The sequence below is a fragment of the Podarcis raffonei genome, chromosome 1 (genome assembly GCF_027172205.1).
Source record: "Podarcis raffonei isolate rPodRaf1 chromosome 1, rPodRaf1.pri, whole genome shotgun sequence".
Taxonomy (NCBI): domain Eukaryota; kingdom Metazoa; phylum Chordata; class Lepidosauria; order Squamata; family Lacertidae; genus Podarcis; species Podarcis raffonei.
Window position 1 is genome coordinate 84,222,315 of NC_070602.1, and position 22,807 is coordinate 84,245,121.

The 22,807-nt window shown below is 42.8% G+C and overlaps 1 protein-coding gene across 3 annotated transcripts in view; it reads right to left on the minus strand.

Moving 5' to 3' along the window:
- SLC4A3 (solute carrier family 4 member 3) overlaps positions 1-19,660 on the minus strand; it is a 45,275-nt gene extending 25,615 nt beyond the window's left edge. For 2 of the 3 annotated variants that reach the window (XM_053400633.1, XM_053400615.1), the window contains exons 1-7: positions 19,309-19,660; positions 14,986-15,138; positions 11,715-11,871; positions 4,542-4,864; positions 4,223-4,285; positions 3,495-3,661; positions 2,429-2,634 (exon numbers count right to left, since the gene is read on the minus strand). In XM_053400633.1, the coding sequence (XP_053256608.1) occupies positions 2,429-2,634; positions 3,495-3,661; positions 4,223-4,285; positions 4,542-4,864; positions 11,715-11,871; positions 14,986-15,039 (970 nt within the window). In that variant the 5' untranslated portion in view covers positions 15,040-15,138; positions 19,309-19,660. The remainder of the gene's footprint in view (positions 1-2,428; positions 2,635-3,494; positions 3,662-4,222; positions 4,286-4,541; positions 4,865-11,714; positions 11,872-14,985; positions 15,139-19,308) is intronic. The other variant, XM_053400624.1, reaches the window with a different exon arrangement.
- Between the last annotated feature and the right edge of the window lie 3,147 nt (positions 19,661-22,807).

Consider the following 22,807-nt stretch of genomic DNA (forward strand, 5'->3'; position numbering starts at 1 on the left):
CCCCACACAACCTATTTCAGTCTGCTTCCTTCCTAGCTTTGGGCCACACTTGTCAAAAGCAAGCACCCAACTTCACCTTTGCAGAGGTAATGGCAGTGCTTGGCACTCACAGAGAAGGATCTGTGGGTGGAAGAAAGCAGTGATCAAACCATCCCTTGCCTGCTGAAAATGCCCCTAGGTAGCTACCCCCACCCCCCAATTAGACTAGTTTCCAGTTTCCAGTTTTTAGCTCCAGGGAAGGGAATTAATCAGTCCAAGGGAAGGACACTTCCAGGGGAGAATCAGCAGGTGGAAGGCTACACACTCCCATCCTGCCTGCTGATTCTCCCCCCGCAAATGCCCCCCCCACTCCCCACATTAGTGTTATTTTGAGAATTCTGTGTTTCCCTTGCAAGTTCTAGTTTGGCCCCTCCGTGCCTGAATAATTTGACAAGAGACTTTACCAGATCTTGCTCTCCTGCTTCCCTGCCATTTACTCATTCCTTGTGGCATTTGTGTTACATATGAATGTTGTTAACATGAGATACATCACCGAAGAAAAACTAGGTTTTACATTCATATCATACATTATCAGCACAAATTTATTTAAGCCTCACAAGTAAGGGTATCCTACGAGTTAATTTCAAAATATAAGCTAAGTTCCCATTATTTTATTTCAGCGCAGTTCTTTTTCTTACCTCTATTCCAGACCCGCACACCTTATGTTACTTTCAGTAAAGTCATTGCACATTTTAAATAAACCTTTAAGACAGTGTTTATGCACTGAGACTATCTAATGACTTACAGCAACATTTAGGATATTTTTGACATATTCAGGAGGGCCTGAATAGAGAGGCTTTTTCTTCCTTTCCTATAATACTTGAGCTTGGGGGCAGTAGCGGAAGGCATGGCAGGGTGGCAGCACTCGCCAATAGCTGAGTCCCTACTGCTTACCAGGAAGGAGAGGGGGAGGGGGGAGAAGCAGTGGGAAGTCCAGCAAAGCACAAATCTACTGATGGAGCTAATCTGCCACTCCTGCCGGTATGTTTGCACTGTGCTGAATTTCCTACTGCTCCCCCACTCCCCTCCTTTCCCATTTAGCAGCAGCAACTCAGCTGTTTGGAGGGCAGGTGAGCATCACTGCCCAACTACACTGACTGCTATTGCCTAGAGATCGTCCAAGGAAACTGAATAGTGGGGGATTCCAGACAGACAAAATGAATTACTTATTCACACATCACATATGGAATTTGCTACCACAAGATGTGGGAATGGCCACCAATTTGGACAAGCTTTAAAAGTTATCTAGACAAATTCATGGAGGGCAAGGCTATTAGAGGCTGCTAGTCATGATGGCTCCACATACTACCTTCTGAAGCAAAGGCAGCATGCCTCTGAATATCAGTTACTGGAGAACAGTGGTAAAAGGCTTTTGTGGGTTTTCCATAGACATCTTGTTCGTCCCTGTGAAAAACAGGATGCTAGACAACATAGGCCTTTGATCTGATCCAACAGGGCTGCTATTTTATTCTTAGGACCTGGGCTTAAAGCAGGCATAGGCAACCTTGGCCCTCCAGATGTTTTGGGACTACAACTCCCATGATCCCTAGCTAACAGGACAAGTGACTTAAAGTGTGCCTATTTCTGCCTGGAAGATGGAGGCAGTTCTGACGGTAGCTCAAGAGGAATTATTTTTGTGTGGCTTGGGTAAACAATTTGACACTAGAGTAGGTGCAAGTAGGACTTCTTTGTGCTGATCTCAGAGAGTAGAGGGATCAATTGGGGTCTAGAGAACCAGTTAGGTTTTTAGCTCTTCATAAAAAAGGTGGTCAGAGGAGGTACAAACAGTGGTTGGTAGAATCATGACAGGGGTGGACAGAGAAAACAGGAACAATTATTCTCTGCTTACAATCCTATGCATATTTACTTAAGTTACTTAAGTCCCATTGAACTCAGAGGCTTATTTCTGAGTAAATATGTGGAGGATTGGATCATAAACCTTCGCAAATACAAAAGCTTGTGGTTATTGATCAATACAGAGAAACAGTAGGCTTAAAGACAAACAAAGAACCAGTTCTTCACACAATGCATAATTAACCTATGGAAGCCGTTGCTAGAAGATATTATAATAGCTATTAATATAAATGAGCATGCAGTGATAGCCAAAAACACAACCTCTTTTAGAGGCGGTATCCATCTAAGTACTTAATATACGAGGGATAAACAAAAGGTACATATACCTTCATTGTGTCTTTCTTGTGAAAGCTACTGCGCAATCTACTTGCCCACTTTTAGTACAAAGGGCTATTGTTCTATGCAGCATAGCAATATTTATGCATTTATAAGCCTCCCATATTCATTCAGTGCTGCACTAGGAGAGAATCTTGGCAGATAGACACCATCACTATCACCCCCACCCCCATCATCAGGGACCCAATCGGAACCTCACTTTTCATATCATCAAGGTCAGCAGAAGCCAGCATCTGAGCCTCAGCTTCATCTGTGGGAATTCGCTGGTAGGTGGCACTCTCCATGGCGGTCATGCTGCCGATACACACCCTCTCCTTCAGGTCGTAGCTTGCCCGTTGCCCACTTGGCACCTGACTCCAAAGTTTGCGCTTGTCCCAAACTCTGTTATCTTTATATCCAGGGAAACTGTGGAGACCAGCAACAGAGGGTGTGATGTTGGCACAGGCATTGCAATAGGAAAAGTTGTTCCTATAAAAGGAGACAAGCCAGGGAACGAGACTGGCTACGTACTTTTGATCTCTCCTAAACAATCCTGGAAGCAAGGGAGAATATTGCCTCAGCAGAAACAAGCTATTTCCTAGTGGGAAGGATGAACCCTGCAAACGAACCCTCTCCATCCAATTGATGGAGTATCTTGTTACATCAGAGCTGGTAGCTCTGATGTTCCTTTTTTAGAATTGCACTTCTAAAAACCAAAGCTGCTCAAAGCTTGCTTGGAAAGCAGGTCTTCTGTCTGGGAAAACTGACCCCTAATCTCAGGTGCATGAGGGCCTGTTGTGATTATTGTTAACAATCACATTTGTATCATGTTCTTCAAAGAGCTCAGGGCACTGTACATGGGGGTTATTCCATAATATCCTCACAACATACCCTCAGTGATAGGACAATCTGAGATAGTGACTGCGCCAAGGTCACCCAGAGGGCTTCAAGGCAAAGCAGAGATTTGAGCTTATATCTCCCTAATTCAAGCCCAGAAGCATATAGCACACTGATGGCATCACACATGTTTCTCAGTTATGAAAAGAAAGATCCACACTCCCTAGCTATTTACAAATTCCAGGACTGAACTTGGAAATTGGAAATAGGTTCTAGCACTAAACTTGGATTACATGTGACTCAAATTAAGCCCAGCCCCACCTGCATTTGGGTCTTCAGAATAATATTTTGGTCATGAATTGGGTACATACAAGCACCTTTCTTTCACTACCCACAACATCTGCATCCCATCTGAAGCCCAAACCATGTAAAGAGCTGAGCCCTCTTACCTTTTGGAAGAAATAGGTCCCTTCTCTGGCAGCAGATCCGAGAGATAAGGGAGTGGAGAGAGGTGACTGCATTCCTCTGCCACATGAAATGGCAAAGGGCATGGGCTGCCACAGGCTTTCTCCTCCACCTCCTCCTCCTCTTCCTCCTCATCACTCCCAATGATAAACTGTAATGAAGCAAAGCAAAGAGCATATCTGGCACAGCAGTCAGGAAGCCTGGGAAATGCCACTCCTATTGCCCTGGCTAAGACTGACAAAAAGAAGGAAGGCTGTGAGTCTTTATCATTTGGAAAACTGCCATCCACCCATTTCCCCCCCCCCCAATATGCTTCATACTATCCAGCTGTTTCATACTACAGTGGTACCTTGGTATATGAACTTAACCCATTCTGGAAGTCTGTTCTTAAACCAAAGCGTTCTTAAACCAAGGCGTGCTTTCCCATAGCAGCAGGGGACTCAATTTACAAATAGAACACACTCAACGGGAAGCGAAACATGTTCTTATTCCAAGGCAAAGTTCACAAACCAAAACAACTACTTCCAGGTTTGCAGCGTTCTTGATCCAAGTTGTTCATAAACTAAGCTGTTCTTAAACCAAGGTACCACTGTATGTGATTATTCCACCAGTCTTTAACAGATAATGCACATGCACACAATCACATATAATCAGGTCTGGCCCAAAAAATTTTGCTGCCTATGGCAGAACAACAAATGGCACACACACATACCCAAGTCGAGGCTGGCCAAGTTCTTTTGGCGTCTGAAACAGAAAAGGTCAAAAGCACCTCACTCTAGAAATAAATACACAATAATACATGAAATAACTAACACTTTGCTATCTTTTCATGATGCTAAAAATCTGCCTGAGGTAACACCCACACTCTGACTAATGGTCGGGTCAGCCAGCACTACAAAATATCTGCACTGCCTCATCGTAACACAGTGGGTACTGGAAGTCTTTCAACCTTGTTTCCACCGTACCTAATTCTTGTATATGCATCTCCAAGCCCATGGCCCTTGTTGCTGTGTGAGCAGGAAATCTCTCACCTCAATGCTTCCTTCTGCCAGCCCTGCTTTTGGTTTGCCATGAGACTCTCCTTTGGGAGAGGCTTCAAGGTCAGACTCTGCCGAGGCATCCTTCTCTAGAACCTCCTCCCCTTCAGATTCTGCTTCCTCTTCTTCCTCCTCCTCTTCTTCCTCTTCCTCCACCTCCTGGATGGTGGGGGTGACATCAGAGGGAGGTACAGAGGTCTTTCTTGGTTTTTTCTTTTTCTTCTTCTTTCTGTCAGAGTGGGGAAGTCTCTTCTTGTAGGGGAGAGGCAGGTGGGTGGAGAGGGGGTGATGGATGTGGTGGGATGTCTGGCGATGGACTGTGGGAAAGAAACAGAGGGAGGGATTGCATCATGGAGAGAGGGCAGGAAAGCATTCTGCAGGGAATGGCAAATGGAGATTGGGGAAGAAAAGGCAGAAAACACCTACACTCTATTTCAGCAAGCTTTTCTTGTCCCTGCTAGGATTTCCACTGCAACACACCCAAAGAACTCAGGAAGCTGCTTTATACTGAGTCAGACTACTGGTCCATCTAGTTCAGTACTGTCTATATTGACTGGCAGTGACTCTGCAGATCTAGCTGGAGATGCTGAGGATTGAATATGAGACCTAGTGTATGCAAAGCACGTGCTTTACCACTGAGCAGTGCCCCCCTCCAGCAACACAGCCATTTCTTTCTCAGTCACTGTAAGAAAGAAACTACAGCATCTGCTTCATATGGCTTTAAACATTCTAAGAGGTAAAGGCAAAGGTAAAGGACCCCTGGATGGTTAAGTCCAGTCAAAGTTGACTATGGGGTGCGGCACTCATCTCACTTTTCAGGCCGAGAGAGCTGGCATTCATGGGCGTAGACAGGATTTTTGTTAGGGAGGACAGGACTTTGTTAGGGGTGCAGGACTTTTGTTAGTGGGAGCAGAACCAATGTGATTGGTCAGTTAGTTAAATATTTTGATTGTTTTACTTGATCTAGGGGAGACAGCTGCCCCCCTTGGCATTTGTCCACAGACAGCTTTCTGGGTCATGTGGCCAGCATGACTAAACCGCTACAAGTGCACAGGACACTGTGATGAGTGCCAGAGCACATGGAAACCACTGTTTACCACCACAGCAGTACCTATTTATCTACTTACACTGGTGTGCTTTCAAACTGCAAGGTTGGCAGAAGCTGGGACAGAGCAATGGGAGCTCACCACCGTCACACAGATTCAAACCGCTGACCTTCCAGTTGGCAAGCCCAAGAGGCTCAGTGGTTTAGACCACAGCGCTCCCACATCCCTTTCTAAGAGAAGTCTAACAACCCCTAAGGCACCCTAAAAATATCTCAGAATTGCATATTTTATCTGCCCTGAGGCCAATACTCAGTTCCTGTTGCCTCCATGATACAGCATTTCTACAGTTTTCTCTCTCTCTCTGTGTGTGTATCTTCCTAGCAAATATAATATCCTCTCTAAGCAGTGGACCTCACAGATTAGCCATTCTCAGTCTTTAACATGGAAAGTGATTTGAAAATGAAATCAGGCATAAATCAGTAAACTGCAATTATTAGAAAGCCACTCCATCCTGCTTGGATTCAGTATTTCCCCTCAATCTAACTTTGCAAAACTCTGTAACTCTATCTCAACCATTAAGCATTACCAGGATCTATTTTAAGAAAAAGAACAAAATTGAGTCAGGATCAGCTTTACCACAACATGGCTGTAGGTGGCAGCCTAGGGCAAGACTTTTGCTAAAGCAACAGATGAATGCTATATAAAGGAGCAAAAACAACGAATTTCACTTCACTGAGTAAGTAACAGCAGCAGCCCAATGGAATCTAGAAACTACAGCTTACTAGCACAGTGAAGAGGCAGGGACTCCAGCTAGTTCTGGATGTGAGGATTTCACTGCTTCATCTAGGGTAGCCACTTACACATTGTCAAAAAAGAGGAAACATATCACCCAAAAGAGAAGAGGGCAGAGATTTATACGTAGAGATAAATTATTTGCGGGTGGGCATAGAATGACTATCATTTAAACAGAAGTACAATAGATTTCACCATAGTGGGAAGACATGGGCAAGGTGAACTGCATGCTTGCAGTCTACTGAGCAGGTGTTAACTGGTGATGGGCAACTTCAAGGCCCCTGCTCTCCATTCCTATAGTTCTTTATCCTTAAACAGGAGTGTGACTGGATAGCCCTTCAAATAGAGAACTCTTCTCTGTAAAGTAGGGCTTGTGGCCACAGTAGTCCTATCAAACCAAAGCAAAATGCATGAGAAATGGCTGCAAAGCTCAGAAGAGTTCCAGAATATCTTTTAAGGAACCAATAGGAGATGGCTTTAATTATTTGTCTAGGATGCTCAACTTTCTACCAGGCAAATTACACTTTACACACAAATACAAATCACAAAGTCATAATCATTTTATTATTAATGAAAAACCATTCCCAGAAAGCCACAAATTTGACAGGAGGAGTGATGAGAAAGGGGTGCTTAATCTTTCCCACTAGCCATTTTCCAATCAAGCTGCTCATCCCCCCATGGGGAAAAAGGATAAATGAATCAGGGAAAAACAGCAGGAGGGAAAAAGTTAAAAAAATACCCTCTCCTGTGCGCCAGTTCTATCAAATCTGCAGCCTCTTTTTCATTTAAAAAAAACTTGTTTTTCTTTTTTTTTTAAAAAATGACACCATTATGTCATTGCCCACATTTATGTGTAATATGTTGTTTTCCCCTTAGATGTGGTCTGATGAGGATGAGGGGGCTGCCTTCAGAGTGAAGCTATGCTTATAAAGAAGAGATGCTTTGTGAAAGAATAATCTTGATTGTTCTTGTTCCTGGGCTCAGCTGTGGCTTTGCCTGTGCATTACTCTCTGGAGTACTACTCTCCCTAATGTAGTTAGTTGTCCAAAGTCAGACCTGCTTTGTAAGATATTCCAGTAGAGTTCATGACTGTGATAGTGGAAGCATCCACATGAATGAGCACTGCTGAGTAGCCCCAAATACAAAGAAATCATCAGATGTCAGTGAAACAATCCAAGAAACAATATTGATGTTTCCTTCAAAACAGCAGTGCACCATACAACTCTGTTCACCATCCAAAGCTGCCATCTTGCTTCCATCAGTCTAACTCTGTAAGTAAGAAACAACCCTGAATTTTACCAGTCCTTTCTAGCATTCACTTTGCCTCCCTTTTGTCAGGAAGCCATAGTCTCTGGATCTGAATCAGTAGTGGTTATTACTCAGGCTATGTGGTCTAAACAACACGGTGTGCCACAAGTAGGAAGCTTGAACTTCTTACAAGCCAAACAACAACAACAACTTCTCAAAGACTATTGTGTGAAAATGCATACTTGTAATTTTCATCAATATAATCTACATGCAGATATCATATAAAAATTATATTATGTGTCATATCTATACTCCTGACTAATATCCTCCATCAAAAAGTGACAAGACAACATGAAGGATCCAGCATGTATAAAACATCTTAAACTACCATCATCATACTTGGAAAAGAAGTGCCATAACATTTACAAGTTTCTACATGTTGCCAAGCAAAGCCCCCAAATAACTTGATGGATCATAACTTGATGGATCAGATTCCATCAATATTCCTGTGGTTTTTTCATTGTGTTTTGTGTTTTTGCTTTCAATGCTTTACTTATTTGCTAGTTTATTATAGCTTTGATGCTGAAGGAAATTAGCTCAAGCACTGTCTCCATGGGAACTGCAATACAATTGGCCTAGAATGACATGGATTTGATTATGACAATCATACCAAATTATACCATGGCTCATACAAAAGGCGTGTCCTAAGCTGTATTCTTTTAGCTTTAGTGTTAACCTGCACCATTGTTACTATAACTAGATACTGCCTACCAAACATAGGCTCGGACTTGTGTTTTACTGTCTAGGCCAAGAGAGTAAGTCATCCTGGAAATGGATCTAGAACTGTGTCAATTATTATGACATAGGGCAATTTAAAAAACAATAACAAGAAGAATTTGACCATTGTGCTCTTCTAAAATAAATATTCCTTTTGGGTGAGGCATATCAAAGCTTTGCTCAGGGTTTATTCTAAAATAGGTTTGTCTACACCACATTCCTCTCTACTTCTATGAAGCGGCTGAGTCTTAATATAGCATATTATAGTCGTTTGTGGAGGGTAAGGACACTGGTGTTAAAATAGAAATGAAGTGCTTTGAGTTCACAGCTCAGAGCACTCTGGTTTGGGGGATGTTACCAGGCATCCCTGCATGTCTAAGGTCAAAGATCTGATGGAGTTTGACATCATTTTAATTTGAAATTTAGCAATGAAGCTGAAGGATGCTCTGTGCAGCTTAGCAACGTAACACGGAATTAGTCCCTATCAGCACCAAAACTGCACATGCAGTTAAACATGTCAGCATGTGCAAGGGCTGTCATTTGCTTGTAAACAAACCAGAGCATGTCTTTGGAAACAGAAAACCATGAACTGCAACACCCAGCATTTGGGGACAAGCAGAATAAATGTTGGTCAGAAATGTTTAATTGGTGGGAAATGAGGAAGGAATGATATGTACTGTAAAAATCACTGGCTTATCTTCCACACTCAGGAGGAACCACCCACCCACATAGCCTCCAACTTCCCAGGATTCAAACGCATTTCATTGACCATCATCCAGTCTACCAGGGCTTGCACGCCCTCTCCTGTTTCAGATACTATGGAGAAAGAGCTGTGTGTCATCAGGGTACTGATGGCAACATGCTCCAAAACTCCTAATGATGCTCCCAACAGTTCCCTACCCCTGATATATACAGTAAAACCATAGTCAAATCAACTAAAACTCTTTGTTATATAAATAAAAGGTAGTTCTCATACAAAATGTACAAATCTCCAAGTCCCCTTTGCAGTTGATTTTTTTGCCCTAAGCTTCCTAGCGGCTTCAGGTAGATGTTAAATAACATTGGAGACAAAATAGTGTCCTGTGGAACACCGCAGCACAAGTGTCAGGAGCTTGAAGTGCACCCCCCAGTGTTACTCTTTGGACTCAACCACACAGGTAGGAACAGCACAACTGTAGTACAGTGCCTCCAATGTCCACCCCGCTCAGTCAATCCAGGAGGATACCATGGTCAATGGTATCAAAGGCCACTGAGAGAACAAGTAAGAGTAACAAGGTCACAATCCCTCTGTCCCTCTCCTGATACAGTCAAAGCTGATTTAGTCCCCAAAGCAGGTCTAAATCTAGATGGAAGTGGATCCAAGTGCCCATGTTCACAATCAATTCTTGGTAGGGGAGCAGTTGCTTGTGCTGACTATGAGACACTTATAACACAGTAGTGGATTCTTCACGCACCAAATTTTAGCTTGTCACTGCCAGCAAGACATTTGGGCTGTGTGCCTAGACCCCTGAGTCCTGCATGCACCACCAGACACACATGCTGTCTTTGCTTGGTACTGGTGGCTATCATGCAACAGTTGAAAATGGGCCTTGTATTTTAAATCAGTGGCTTGCTAGAATCCAAGCATGTTCACTAAAAGTGATTCATTTCATACTTAATTATTTTAATATTACAATCAGGGTGAAAACAGAAATAATATAAAAACAGAACTCACTGTCTATTTTTCAGGGCTTTCTCTAAGCTTCACAACAGAAATGACAGTTTTCCCCAACTTGGTGCCCTCCAGTAGTTTTGAACTACATTTCTCATCAACCTCAACCAGCAGCCAGATTGGGGGGAAATCTAGATAGAAAAAAAGTTAGCTGTCCTGTCACTTGTTCCTCCCCTATAGTTCATGAAAACTGTCCACCTATTTGTTAATTTTTCAAAAGTGCCACATGAGCATTTATCAATTCATTGATCGCCTTATTACCGGTACTTATATTTTTAAGTACAAAACTACTTTAGGGGTGGGGGTGGGGGTTCTTGATGATATTGCATGTATCTAGTAGCAAATCAGCACTGACAAACTTCCACCTCAAACTTGCAAAAAAAATAATCTTAAGAAGTCAGCCATAGAATGGAAAGTTACATTCAGAATGAAACCAGTGAGAGTGCTTCCAGGTCAGCCTGCTTGCTCTAAAAATATTATATTTGTATTCACCGTACACTCTACACAAGAAGAAACAGCTGCTGCTGCTTTCTTTCTCTCTCAGGATAGATGAACAAGGAAAATATGCCTCACCTGCAAGCACAAAGAAACTCTTGTCACCTCCCACTGCCCCCCCTCTATTTTTCCTAACAGTACAGAAATAAACAAAGTTAATAATTTGGTTGAAGCCTGATATCTGGGACTCCAGCTGGACGAATATGTGAAACTAATTTCTTTGATAAATCCTAGGCAGCAACAGAAAAAACTGCCTGTCTATAGCCAGTTTGGCTTCCATCAAGCAACCTCCAATAAGGTTTCATAGTGGAACAGCTTTACAATAAACTTTAAGGGGAGAATGAAATCAGATATTAGCTACTCAAAATCAATTGCCACCAGTCAGAGAGACAAATGGATAATTTGTACAGTAACTGATCAATATTATATATTGTCTATATTTGGAATTAATGACAATATTTGAAGTCAAATAATTGAAACTTGTATTTGTGAATCCTTTCCCCCCAGATATCAAATTTCAGTTTGAAAATGTTGAGTTATGCCACTGAAATGTTGCTACTGACATATACACACCCGTTTCACCAAATTCTCCAAACAGTGTTGCAAAAGTTGAGTACGTATAAGTTTTTGAAACGCAGAATCTAAAGTTCGCTTCTTAAAATATCATTTTCATTTGTTTCAGATCTAGTTGGATTGGGTAAACTCTAGTACTTTCCAGCTTGATGGTGTGGAAAGACCATAAATGTTTTACACACACTGGGCTAAGCTAGGGTTTAATTTGTTCTGCAGGAGATATATAAATAGGGCTGGCATACGTCCGGAATTTCCCGAACATACCCAGGTTTCATCTGCCAAAAATAGCATCCAGGCGGAATTTTCAGAAATCGGTTAAAATTCCTGGGAAAATCCTGATTTTTCCCCACTAAAAATATCATCAACTTGTGTCCCGATTTTCACTTTTTGAAATACGGCAACCCAAAAATAGGCTATTGTAAGCAGGCCTTCCATACCAATTAAATATGGTTCCTACCTGAAGGCTGTGCTTGGTCTGTGCTCTGATTATAAGCTGGGGTCAGTTTGTTTATAAGACATACGTACATTCAAAGTCGCTCTCGCTGTAGCTGCGACCTAGCTTCTCCTGGTCTCTTAGCACAGACTTGCTGATCAAGTCTCCGAACCGTTCGATAGCCAAGGTCTTGTCCAAATCCTCCTCATCCTCTGTGCCAGGAAAGGCCGTCTCAGCATCCTCACCATCCTGCACACCAATCCGCAGAACTGATAAATCACACAGTGCCTGAAAACAGTCCCTTAATACAGAGAGGCATAGAAAAACGCTAACCCCTTTTCCCTGTTCCCAGTCTCCTTCCCCAATAGTACCCATATTCACATTTCACAATGATGGGGTCACAAGAGCCCTCAAAACAATAGAGAGTAAAATGCTTGGCAGGGTTGTCCACCCTGATATTCATTTAAATCGAACTTGCCTTCCTAATCTTGTCTGCCTTCTTCCCCAGATTGGGACTGTGAAGTTTACTGTCGTGTGCACTGTACAATTTTAGATATCCAGAAGGTGAACAACAGACTGTGTCCAAATCCATCTGTTCAAGACCCTCCTTTACCCTCTCTCCTCTTGTTCTCTCTCCACTCCTCTATGATCAGTGTCTTTCACAATCTGATATTTTAACTGTCAAGTTCTTTCTCATCCCCTCCTGCATTCCAGAAAGGAGAAGATCCCTTGGTCTCCAGCTTATTTGAGGGGCGGGAGGAGCAAAGCCAAAAAGAGATTGGATAAATGGCGATTCAACTCAGGAGACAGGTAGAACAGGAAATATAGGACATAGGCTTGGATCGCGAGATCCAATGTTGGCTAGTCCATGTCACAGTTGTCTGATGTTTCCTATTGGTTGCCTGCAGAGCACACCTGTGTAATCCCAGTCTCTCTCTCTTCCCCCCCCCATCTGATCCTCTAGTCTTTTTCTTCCATCTTGCCTTCTTCTATCCTGAGTCTTTACCACAGGCCCTGACCCCATCCCATGCTCTCCATTACAATCTTCCACTTTGGAATATCTGTTATGGCCACTTTACTGTACAGCTCTGGATACAGCCCTTTCTTTCTGGATCCATTTCAGTCCTCCCTGTGCCTTTTCCAAGCACCACAGTTCAATCCTGCAGCTATGAGCTCTGTCAGTTTTACCCCTTACCAATCCTCAGCTGCAGACACTGGTTAAAAGAAGAAGAATTCCTGTCAATTTAGCCTGAAATGCTGGTGCCAAGCTGTTGTGGACTCCTCGGTTACCATGGCAACACAGTAGGCCCAGCAGTGACAGGTCCTTGTTGAACCAGAATAGGAAGTAAAACCGCTGAACAGCTCCCAACACCCACCCCTAGATAAACAGTCAAGAAAAGCTACAATATCTGTGCTACTGTGCATCTGTACATACACATACAGGTGTGTAGGTACAGTGTTGCCATTGCTCCTGGAAAGGCAGGGGCCCCCTGCACAAGGGCTTAATTTGAGACAGGGCTCAGCCCTGGAATTTGCTTTCAGCTACAGGACTACTTCCTGATGCATTTAAAGAGTACCTGCAAGGTTGTGAAGGAAGCACATTTCACTCAACATGGAATGATCACAGCTGAACTTACACAGCAGATAAAGGATTTTTAAGGCCTGAAGCCCTGCACCTATCATTTTAGACATTAAGGATTACTTTGAAGCATCATTTCTGGTAGATCTTGAAGGAGCCTGGTCTAAGGCGCAGGGCAGAGAATATATTACTATATTCCCTCCATATATGGAATCAAAGTTGCAGACATATTGTGATACTCCAAATGTAAAAAAAATAATAATTTTTAAATGGCTTTATTCAGAGGACTTCACACGGAGAATGAAAACAAAGTAAAGATTGGTCATTTCTTACAGACATGAATATTTCATAATATCACAAAATCACACAAGTCAGTTACTCAAATCCACAATTATTTGCTTCATGTACCAAAAATTTATAGCAACTATCTTTTGATCCACAGGTGATGTAATGAATACCATTGATATAGTGAGTACTTGATCACCTGGGGCAACCCTGTAACAGTAGTTGCAGAATGAGTGACTCCACCTCCAAATTCTTACATTCAGTACTTCTAGATTCCCATCAGATAACTCCAGCTTTCACTAGTCTGATAAAGGATATAGGTTATTATCATATCAGCAACAAATCTATGTCACATTGCCCTCTCATTCTTTGTAAATATTCTTTTGCAATTTATGCATAAAGTGCTATATTGATATATTATATAATATTGTAAAATGACTGGCTGATTAGTATCACTGATCCATATAAAAAAGTTGATCCTATGCAACCATCTGTAAACAGAGGCTTTCTGTTCTCTTGAACATCACTAGCAAAGCCCAGTCCACAAATATATATTAAAAACAGGAGAGCTTGGATCCCAAGAGAAGTTTTTAAAAGCTATGGAATTAAAGTTTCCTGTTGTTGCCCCTGCAACAACCCCCACCCACTGAAAAACATATCGGGGAATTGCCCAAAATTAGGTGGAGGCCTGCCCACTTTTGGTCAGTTCTCCTCTTTCCCAGAAACCTCCTGTGCCCCATTGCACATTATTCATATGGGCCTTCACCCTCTGAAGAGGCTTTTGTGATGTGAAGTTGACTTCAGGAAGAAGTAAGGGAACTGGACACACTTATTCCATTACCTTCCTTGAGTTAACTTATCCTAGGATCAAAGCCAATGTCTTTTAAAACTCATTTCTGGGTATTAAAGAGGGGAAATGCTTTGAGCTATCACTTCTTGAATACCAAACTTCAAAGAATAAACACTGCTGCAGTATCTTCAGAAGAGTAGTCATGTTAGCCTGCTGCAGAAAAAGTCTTGTGACACCTTAAAGATTTAAAGAGCTCTAGCTTATGTCACAATTTATCCCAATCTGTATAGGATCTGAGATGCTTTTTTATGCGGAATTGTTTTTGTTTTTAGAGACAGAATTGTTTAAAGTTGTTTTTATTGTCTTTGTTTTTGTGGTAAAGTTGCTTGGAGATATATATGGGCAGCAATTCATAAATGGAATCAAATAAATAAATTTGGTTAGTCTTAAGTGCTGTAAGACTTGTTTTCACTGGTTGTGCAAATCTGTTATGCTTTTTTCCTCTTGAGACCAGTGAACTAGTTAGGGTATAGTTTTTCCCACATAACGTATGAACTGAGAAGACTCTGAGCAGGACTCATAGTCAAAGAACTTCAGTCAAAAGAACTGAAGTAATTTGTACACAAATCTCATTTTCCACAGCAAAAACGTTTTACCAGTGCTTGAAAAGCAAATCTATTATATATATATATATATATTTTAAAATCACCTGCTGCAGTGTAGTGAAGATGCCTCCCAAAGGAGCATTTTTTCCATCTGCCATCTTGGTTTAAGATCTATGGACCGTCATGCAACGTTTGGGCAAATATCAACCCTTCTCTTTCATTAGCAGGCAACCAGTAAGTCTGAGGCGTGGCATAACCTGTGGAGAAAGGATAGAACACATGGACATGTGGACCAAAGAAATGGCAAGGGTGTGTAGCTATATTTGTGGTGAATAAGAACTAATGGAAAGTTAAGAGCCACAGCTCAGAATCATGCGACACCCTTACGCAAGACACTGAGTTCTAAATTAATTATAAGCACTCAGAAAAGTGACCTGGATATTGCTATGGACAGCTCAACAACTTGCTTGGCTCAGATTGCATGCCGCTAAGTGTCAGGATGTAAAAGGAATGGCGTGTGGCATAATAATAATGATAGTCTAATGATGTCCTCCTCTGGAGAGTCATGTGCCATTCCAGTCACCAATCTCATAAAGAAATGGGGGTGGGGGGTGTGCTGTGTACAGGGTTATGTGGAGGAAAAGCCTCTTTATGGGGATAGGAAGAGGACTTTGAGAGCACAGGCAAACAGCTTGAGATGACACAACAGATGTTTGTAAATAATAAACAGCAAAGCAAAGGAAAACAACTGCAAGGGTTAAAAGGCAGTAATTTATAGCTAATCAAGGAAGCATAGCTGAGTAATCCCTCTGTTTGCGTCAGCCCTACGTAGCTACTGGGTTTCACTGAGCAGAGACTTGGTCTCTTAATAGCCCTCTGGGGGTTTTCTGTCTTCTCTTCAAAATAGTTGGACAAAGTAGACTGTGGATAGCATTGCTTCCTTGCTGGATTTAAATAGGACTCATGAGAGGGTCCCCCCTCCCACCTGGCTAGGTTTTTTAAAAAGAGCTCCATTTCAGTTTTAGGTCCTGGTCAGCTTTCAATATGTGTATGTCTCTGTACATTAAAGCATAGAAATGGTTGTTTTGTCTGGGAGAGGAAGTTAACACTCCTCTGGGACAGGAATTGCAAAAGTCTCTAAGCAAAAGGATAGCAGGTAACATTAAACTGCTTGTGTGGATCTAGGCTGCAATCCTATACACATTTACCTGGGAGTAAGTCCCATTGAGCTTAATAGGATTTACTTCTGAGCAGACATGTATAGGATTGCTCTTAGGGTACAAATTGAGGAAATAATGACATGAAATAAATAAACCTCAGTCATACATTGTTAAGAGCTCCTGGAAAAACATTGCAAACAGCTTTCTTGAAAACATTTCAGCACAGAAGGGTGTCAGAAACATACTGGTGCAGGCTTGCAGAAATTCTGGTAAATGTTGGGCTAAGAATTTGACTAAACCCAACCATAATTAAGACAGTAATAGATTTCTGAAACAAGGAATGCCCCTGCAATCACTAAGCTGGAGCCTGCTGTTGCTTCAACATCTAATTATCCCTGAATGTCAAAATACTGCTCCTTGAGCGATAATAGCTATTGTGTAGCTTAGATGACCAACACCCTGCCCTGTAATAGTGAATCTACTGCTTTTGCTAATTGCAATTATAAACATGAACTTTATTTCTTGTTTTAATTTGCCTCTGTAACTTTCAACTCATCACATTTTGTGTTGGCTTGGGCTGATCTTGACAAACCATTTCCTCCTGAATATTCCCTGAGCTTGGGTTGATCCATTCATTAATGTTTGTGTCTATGAATAAGGGATGCTTGGGGGACCTCTGGGTTGGAGAGTATTACTTTCCATGCAGTCTCAATAGTCATGAGTCTCAATACTCATTTATTTAGAATGTAAAAATGAAAGAATTCCCCCTTTCAAAATGTATAGAGCACCATGAGAAGGGATTGAGAAAGTGGGCCGACTCCAAAATCGAAACATAGTTTGTGGGGTTGAGTTTTCAACAATGACCTGTGACATCCGAGTTTGACTTTCCATCCAACCATGAAGCTTACTGGGTGACTGAATCACTTTCCCTCTCTCTCAGCCCAACCTGCTTCAAATGGTTGTTGTGAGGATAAAAGGGGACACACACTATGTAATTAGGTATACATTTCTGTTATCACAGATGGACATATGAAGTTGCCTTATACTTGACAGATCATCGTTCCCATTTAGCCCAGTATTTTTTATGCTGACGGGCAAGTAGTTCTCCACGGGTTTGCAGCAGAGGACTTTCTCATTATCTGCTACCTGATTCTTTTAACTGGAAATGCCAGGGATTGAGCCTGAGCATGCACTCCCTTTCCATTATGGTCAGTGTGTTATACATCCTCTTCACAAGGGTTTCCCCCCGCCGAGACCATACTCAGACAAAAGGGTGGCAGTTCAAGACTGCAGCAATGCAAGAATGGGATCATTTGCATTTGACATTTGCCCTCGCCCACTCCATTCTGTTGGTTACATACTAGGACTGGGAGTGCTCGAGAGGGTAAGGCGGAGGAGGGAACTTGAGAAAAGTAGTTGTCAGTCACAGTAGCTGGACATGGCTCTGTGGAAAGCCCAAAACAGACATTCCGTGGGACTGCGGCCCAGAGTGGAGGAGGCAGGGAAGGGGCAGCTGCATGGCTAGGAACAGCTGGAAGAAGGAGAGAGGTGGGGGAGGAAGGAAAGCAGTGACAGAGGCTACGATGTCGATGTCACAGATTTTTGCATGATGCTCTCTGTTGGCAAGGAAACTTTTGTCTGCTCTTTACCAGAAGCTGGAAGAAAGTGGAGCTCCTCCCACCACTGTACCTGCACGCTAGTCCTGCTCCTACTGCATTTCTGCTGCTCAAACAGCTGTTAAAGAGTCAGCAAGTCTTACTGGGAGTGATTGACAAGGACATTAATCTATTAAAGCCATGTGCTGTGGACACTTCCTTTAAAGGCTGCTGTTAATAAGGCCAGATGGGCCACTGGTGCTGACGATTAAAGCAGCTCTTAATTCTTACGACCTTTTATAGCCTTGCCAATAATGTATCTTTCTCTCATACAAGCCAGTATCATTTTACTTGGACTCCCTTGTCTGTCTGCCTAGCTGTCCCCACTTTTACATTCAGACTATGGGGGCTTTGAGGCCATGTATTTATACACTGCTGAGCGTGGTCAGGGCACGGTTCATACCTGAAGCTTGTTAGACCCATGGCAATAAACAAGAGAAGCAAGAGGAGGAAGAAAAGGACAGATTTGATTAGAGAGACGCACGTCACTCCCAAATGATAGGCTGTTAGCGCCAAAGGAAGACCAAGAGAGGGACAAGAAGCAGTGTCCTGTGCAACAGAGCAGGAGATAAGGGCTCAAAATCTCACTTAGCACATGCCCAAAGTTCAAACCCCTGCCTGAGGAGGAAGGGACCCTTGAATATGATGAGAAACTGGAGACATGGAGCACACACTGAGATAATAATGTGCAGTAGATGGGACTGAACTGAAGGCATGACATGTACAAAAGCACATACACACACAAATGAGAGTGTCTGTGCCAGGAGTACTGTGGCATATGCATATTTTGGGGGGATCGCAGTGGTGGTTAATTTCTGTGTGTGAACAGTGCTGGAGCTTGCACCTAACTGACAGCCACACCCTCTGACCTGGAAGCCCTGTCCACTGATCCCACAAGCACAGAGTTTGGTGAGGGAAAGTACTCTACACATGCTCAGAGGCACTCTCATCTGCATTGCTTCCAATTTTCCCAAACTGAGACCTCTTCCCTAGAGTGAAGTCTCAGCTCATATTTCTACTCTCTCTCTCTCTCATCAAAGGATTGCTGATTTATTGCACTAGATTTTGCACTGGGGGAGGGGGTTTGCATTGTCACTTGTCATGTTCAGAAGGCTCCAGATTTCCCAAGCAGGACACATCACTGGCATCTTTTGTGGGCATGACCAAATGTGGGCATGCTGGGCGGTGAGAATGCAGACACATACACGGCCTGTTCTGAAATGTCCCCCCTCCCCTTTTTCCTTCTTCTGCTCTCTGAACAACTCACAAAGCATGCACATACCTTGCAGTCTCCTCTGCTGCCCTGGCAGATGCTTAGGGGGACCTCACACCCTTTTATTTCCTTTTATTTATTTATTTTTGCAGCAAAGACTTGACACTCCGGAGAAAGAAAGCCCCAAACCTGTGTGCCAAGCACAAGAGAGGCAAAGGCAAACCCATCTAAAAGGGTCCTGCTATGAGATCCACAGCTTTGCTCCCTGCGGAAGACTCTCTCTCTCTCTCTCTCTCTCCCTCTCTCTGCCCTGCACCTGGCAATGTCAGGGACATGAGGATGCTGGACCAGGATGGGATGAAGGCAGGAGTGGGGGTGGGGAAAGAGGCTATACTGTACCTCGCTGCTGATGAGAAGGAGAGCTGCCTGCCTCCAGCCAGGGGTCCACCGAATTCACGCTGCTGTGACTGGCCTCTTCTTGCCCTCCCTCCTGCTGCTGCTGCGGGAGATCACTCAACATGTGTCCATTTCCCTGCTAGTGGCTCAGGTAGGGTGGCTGTTTGAGACACCTCCTCTTCTCCTCCACCACCTCTGCCTCCTCCTTTTCAGTGCAGCAGCAGCAGCAGCTTCCTGCTCCTCCTGCAGGCAGCCATCCGCTGTTACTGGCTCTGCTTGGAGACGAGCTGCACATTGGCTGCTCTGGCTCCCTTATTTAAAATTCTGTGTGGCGAGCCGCTCAGGCTATGAGTCACTCGCTGCTTTTCGGAAGCAGAAGCAGGCAGCAGCTGAGCCGAGTGGCTATTCTGGAGAGTCACAGGATGGTGGGAGGGAAGGAGGGACGCCAAGTCACCTCCCTTGCTAAGACAGCCTCACTGGCACCTCCACACCCAAGGAGCATGGCACTGGGGCAAAGCCGCATGGCTGGGCAACGCAGTGGTGCAGGCACCACTTGATGCCTGCACACCATCTTCCATCTCTCAGAGGTGCCAACAAATAAAATATTGGGGTGGGGAGAGGTAAGCCCTGCCCAACATAATCGATCATAAGATGTGGAGCACACACACCATTTGAACGGCAATGCCCTTCAACTTTGGGGCCCCCAGCTCCCTCAAATATTTTATTGGGGGAACATCGGCCGCAAGGAGTTGGCTCCTATGCCATTTCTACATACCAACTTGCATGATGCATTGTTATTCCAAAGTGTTGCACATACCAAATTGAGAATGATACCAGTGGCTAAGAGACTCAGCCCTCCCGAGGATTCTTAATGAGTTTTGAGGTTTTGGCTTTTTAAACTTTAAAGACTGAATTCTTAATCCATGTTTTATATTGCAGCTGTATTTTTAAAAATTGTTTATCATGAATCTTAACAATTTTTTTTTAAAAAGAAGCACGCTGCCCAGAGAATTTCAGTTATGGGGCAGCATAGTAATACCGTTCAATAATAATAAATAAATCATCAAAGAGCTCCCACTTTGAATCTTAACACTGTTATGAACTCACTTAGGCAAGCCACTCTTTCTCAGATGTACCTTACAGGGTTGTTGTGAGATTACAGCTAGTTAATGTGCTGCAGGGCAGACTCAAGACTTTGTAGTGCCTGAGGCACAGCAGCAAATGTGCCTCTCACCTCCCAAGTCAAGGTGCATAGGGTCTAAGACAAAAAATCCCACAAGCACCACTCTCTGAAAAATAAAGAACACATTAACAACAAATTAAAAAATATTTCCTGCCATTATACCCAGACTACCTCATTTTCCTTAACGATGGGGCCAACTCTGACAATGCAAGCAAAGTGCTTTGAATACTTGCAAATGCTATACAAATTTCAACTATTATAATTCCTGTGCAAATTTTGTGCCAGTTTTAAGTCACCTTGCATACTTTAGCTGAGAGGTGCCCTATGAATAACCAAGCAAACAAATAAATTATCACACATGTTGTGTGAACAAAACAAAAATATAATATTAGCAGGAAATTCTCTCTCTCTCTCTCTGGGTGGGTGGGTGGGTGTGGGTGTGTAAATTTAAAGCAGCATCTGAAACTGAAGCCAGGTTAAAAGTGTATTTTTTATCAAGAGACACTACACAGATCATATATTCACAGGTGCATGCTAGGATTGTTTGTTTGTTTAAGATCTATGCACGATCAGCTGCTTGCTAATCTTGTCAACTCAATAAACCATACATCAAAAGTATTCCTTGTCCCTGTGCTATAATATAGGACACAAAAAGTAGTTCTGCTCCCACCCAAATTAGACCCGATTATTTGCCCTTCAACTATTTTATCAAAAGTGTGTTAACATGAATGACAGGAGCAACTGTTGGTGCCCTATTATAATTATTTCATAAGGGAAAGCTTTGACATGAAAACTGAAAATTTATCTCCCAGAGAGAGAGCAGATCTGTTCAGTTAATAATTTTTGCTTGTGTGTTAAATATTCTGAATGCTCTATGGACCAAGAAGGAGTTCCCACACCCAAAGCTGGTCATTTATTTATACATACATACATACATGCATGCATGCATACACACTTATTGGAGCAATTCACAAACTGCTGTACTTAGAATGGAGTAGGAGCAGTTAAGTCTGACCTCAGTGGGTTAACTGATTTTTAAGTGACTTGCAATTACAGTACCTAAAACTCTTAGTTCCACCAAACGTTTGGACTTTGCAGTGAGTTATTCCCAAATGAGCAATGGAAGGATTTTATCAAGAAACATAGCTAAGGGCTCATTCACACTTCTGCTTGTGCTGTGCCTAGAAAACATGGGTCTGAGCAGTTAGTGTGGATGAGCCCTTAGTCACAGCTAAATTTCTGGATGGGATGTTTTTGTATTATCTCCCACATCTATTGTGCTGGCGCACATGCAGATTTGAATTCCATACCTTAAAACAGGTGTGGAGAACCTGTGGCCTTCCCCATGTTGTTGGATTCCAACACCCATCATCCCCAACCAGTATGGCCAGTGGTCAGTCCAACAACTTCTGGGTGGGGGCACACAGGTTCCCCACCCCTGCTTTAAATAATGTGTCGACAAGAGGTAATAGCAATGGATTAAAGAATTGGGCTCACAAGAATAACTGATTAATGTAAGCATAGGGGTTTTTTAGAATTATGACTGGCTGTAATCCTTATGAATATAAACAAAATAAAAATAGAAGCAGAAAAACAGAAGGAACATGGCTTGGACTTCCTATAAATTCTAACTAAAGCTTTAGGCATGCACATCTGATGAGGGGACTTTCTTATACAAAAATAGGAAGGCTCTGTCCTGATGTGATATGAAACTGGGTTCTTTGCAAAGCATTATCAAACCTGAGAACTCTTGTCCTCCCTTTGACCTGCATTCACTAATGGCTCTGCGAATAAGGAATCCGTAAACACCCATCAAAGATTTGGTTAATACTAAGAACTCTCATACAATTGGAGGACCATGCTGTGCGCAGCATGGCTTGCTTTATTTGTTTTAAGGTGTATGTGTCCATGTGCAGCATGCTGAGGGAGAAACGCCAGGACTCAACAGAGAACCAGACTTCTACAAAGGCACACTAAATGGAGCTATTCTGGCTACTCCGCACAGATTGTCAGAAACAAAAGAAAGAACAAGTTTTCAGTAAAACTTCTCTGGAAACTGGCAAAAGATCCAAGAAACATGGCTGTGCATTTATTTCTGTCCTAATCAAAAAACCCCAGGGTTCAGGCCCTTCTGAAAACCGAAGGAGGTACTGAGTACCAGCAAGCCCTGCCTCAAATAAATTACAACACGGTACTCATTATTAAGACCTGAAGCAGTGATCCACAGAAGAATGGGGAATCCTGGCCCTCTGGATGTTCCCATCAACCAGCATAGTCAATGGTCAGAAATGATGGGAGTTGTTGTCCAACGACTTCTGG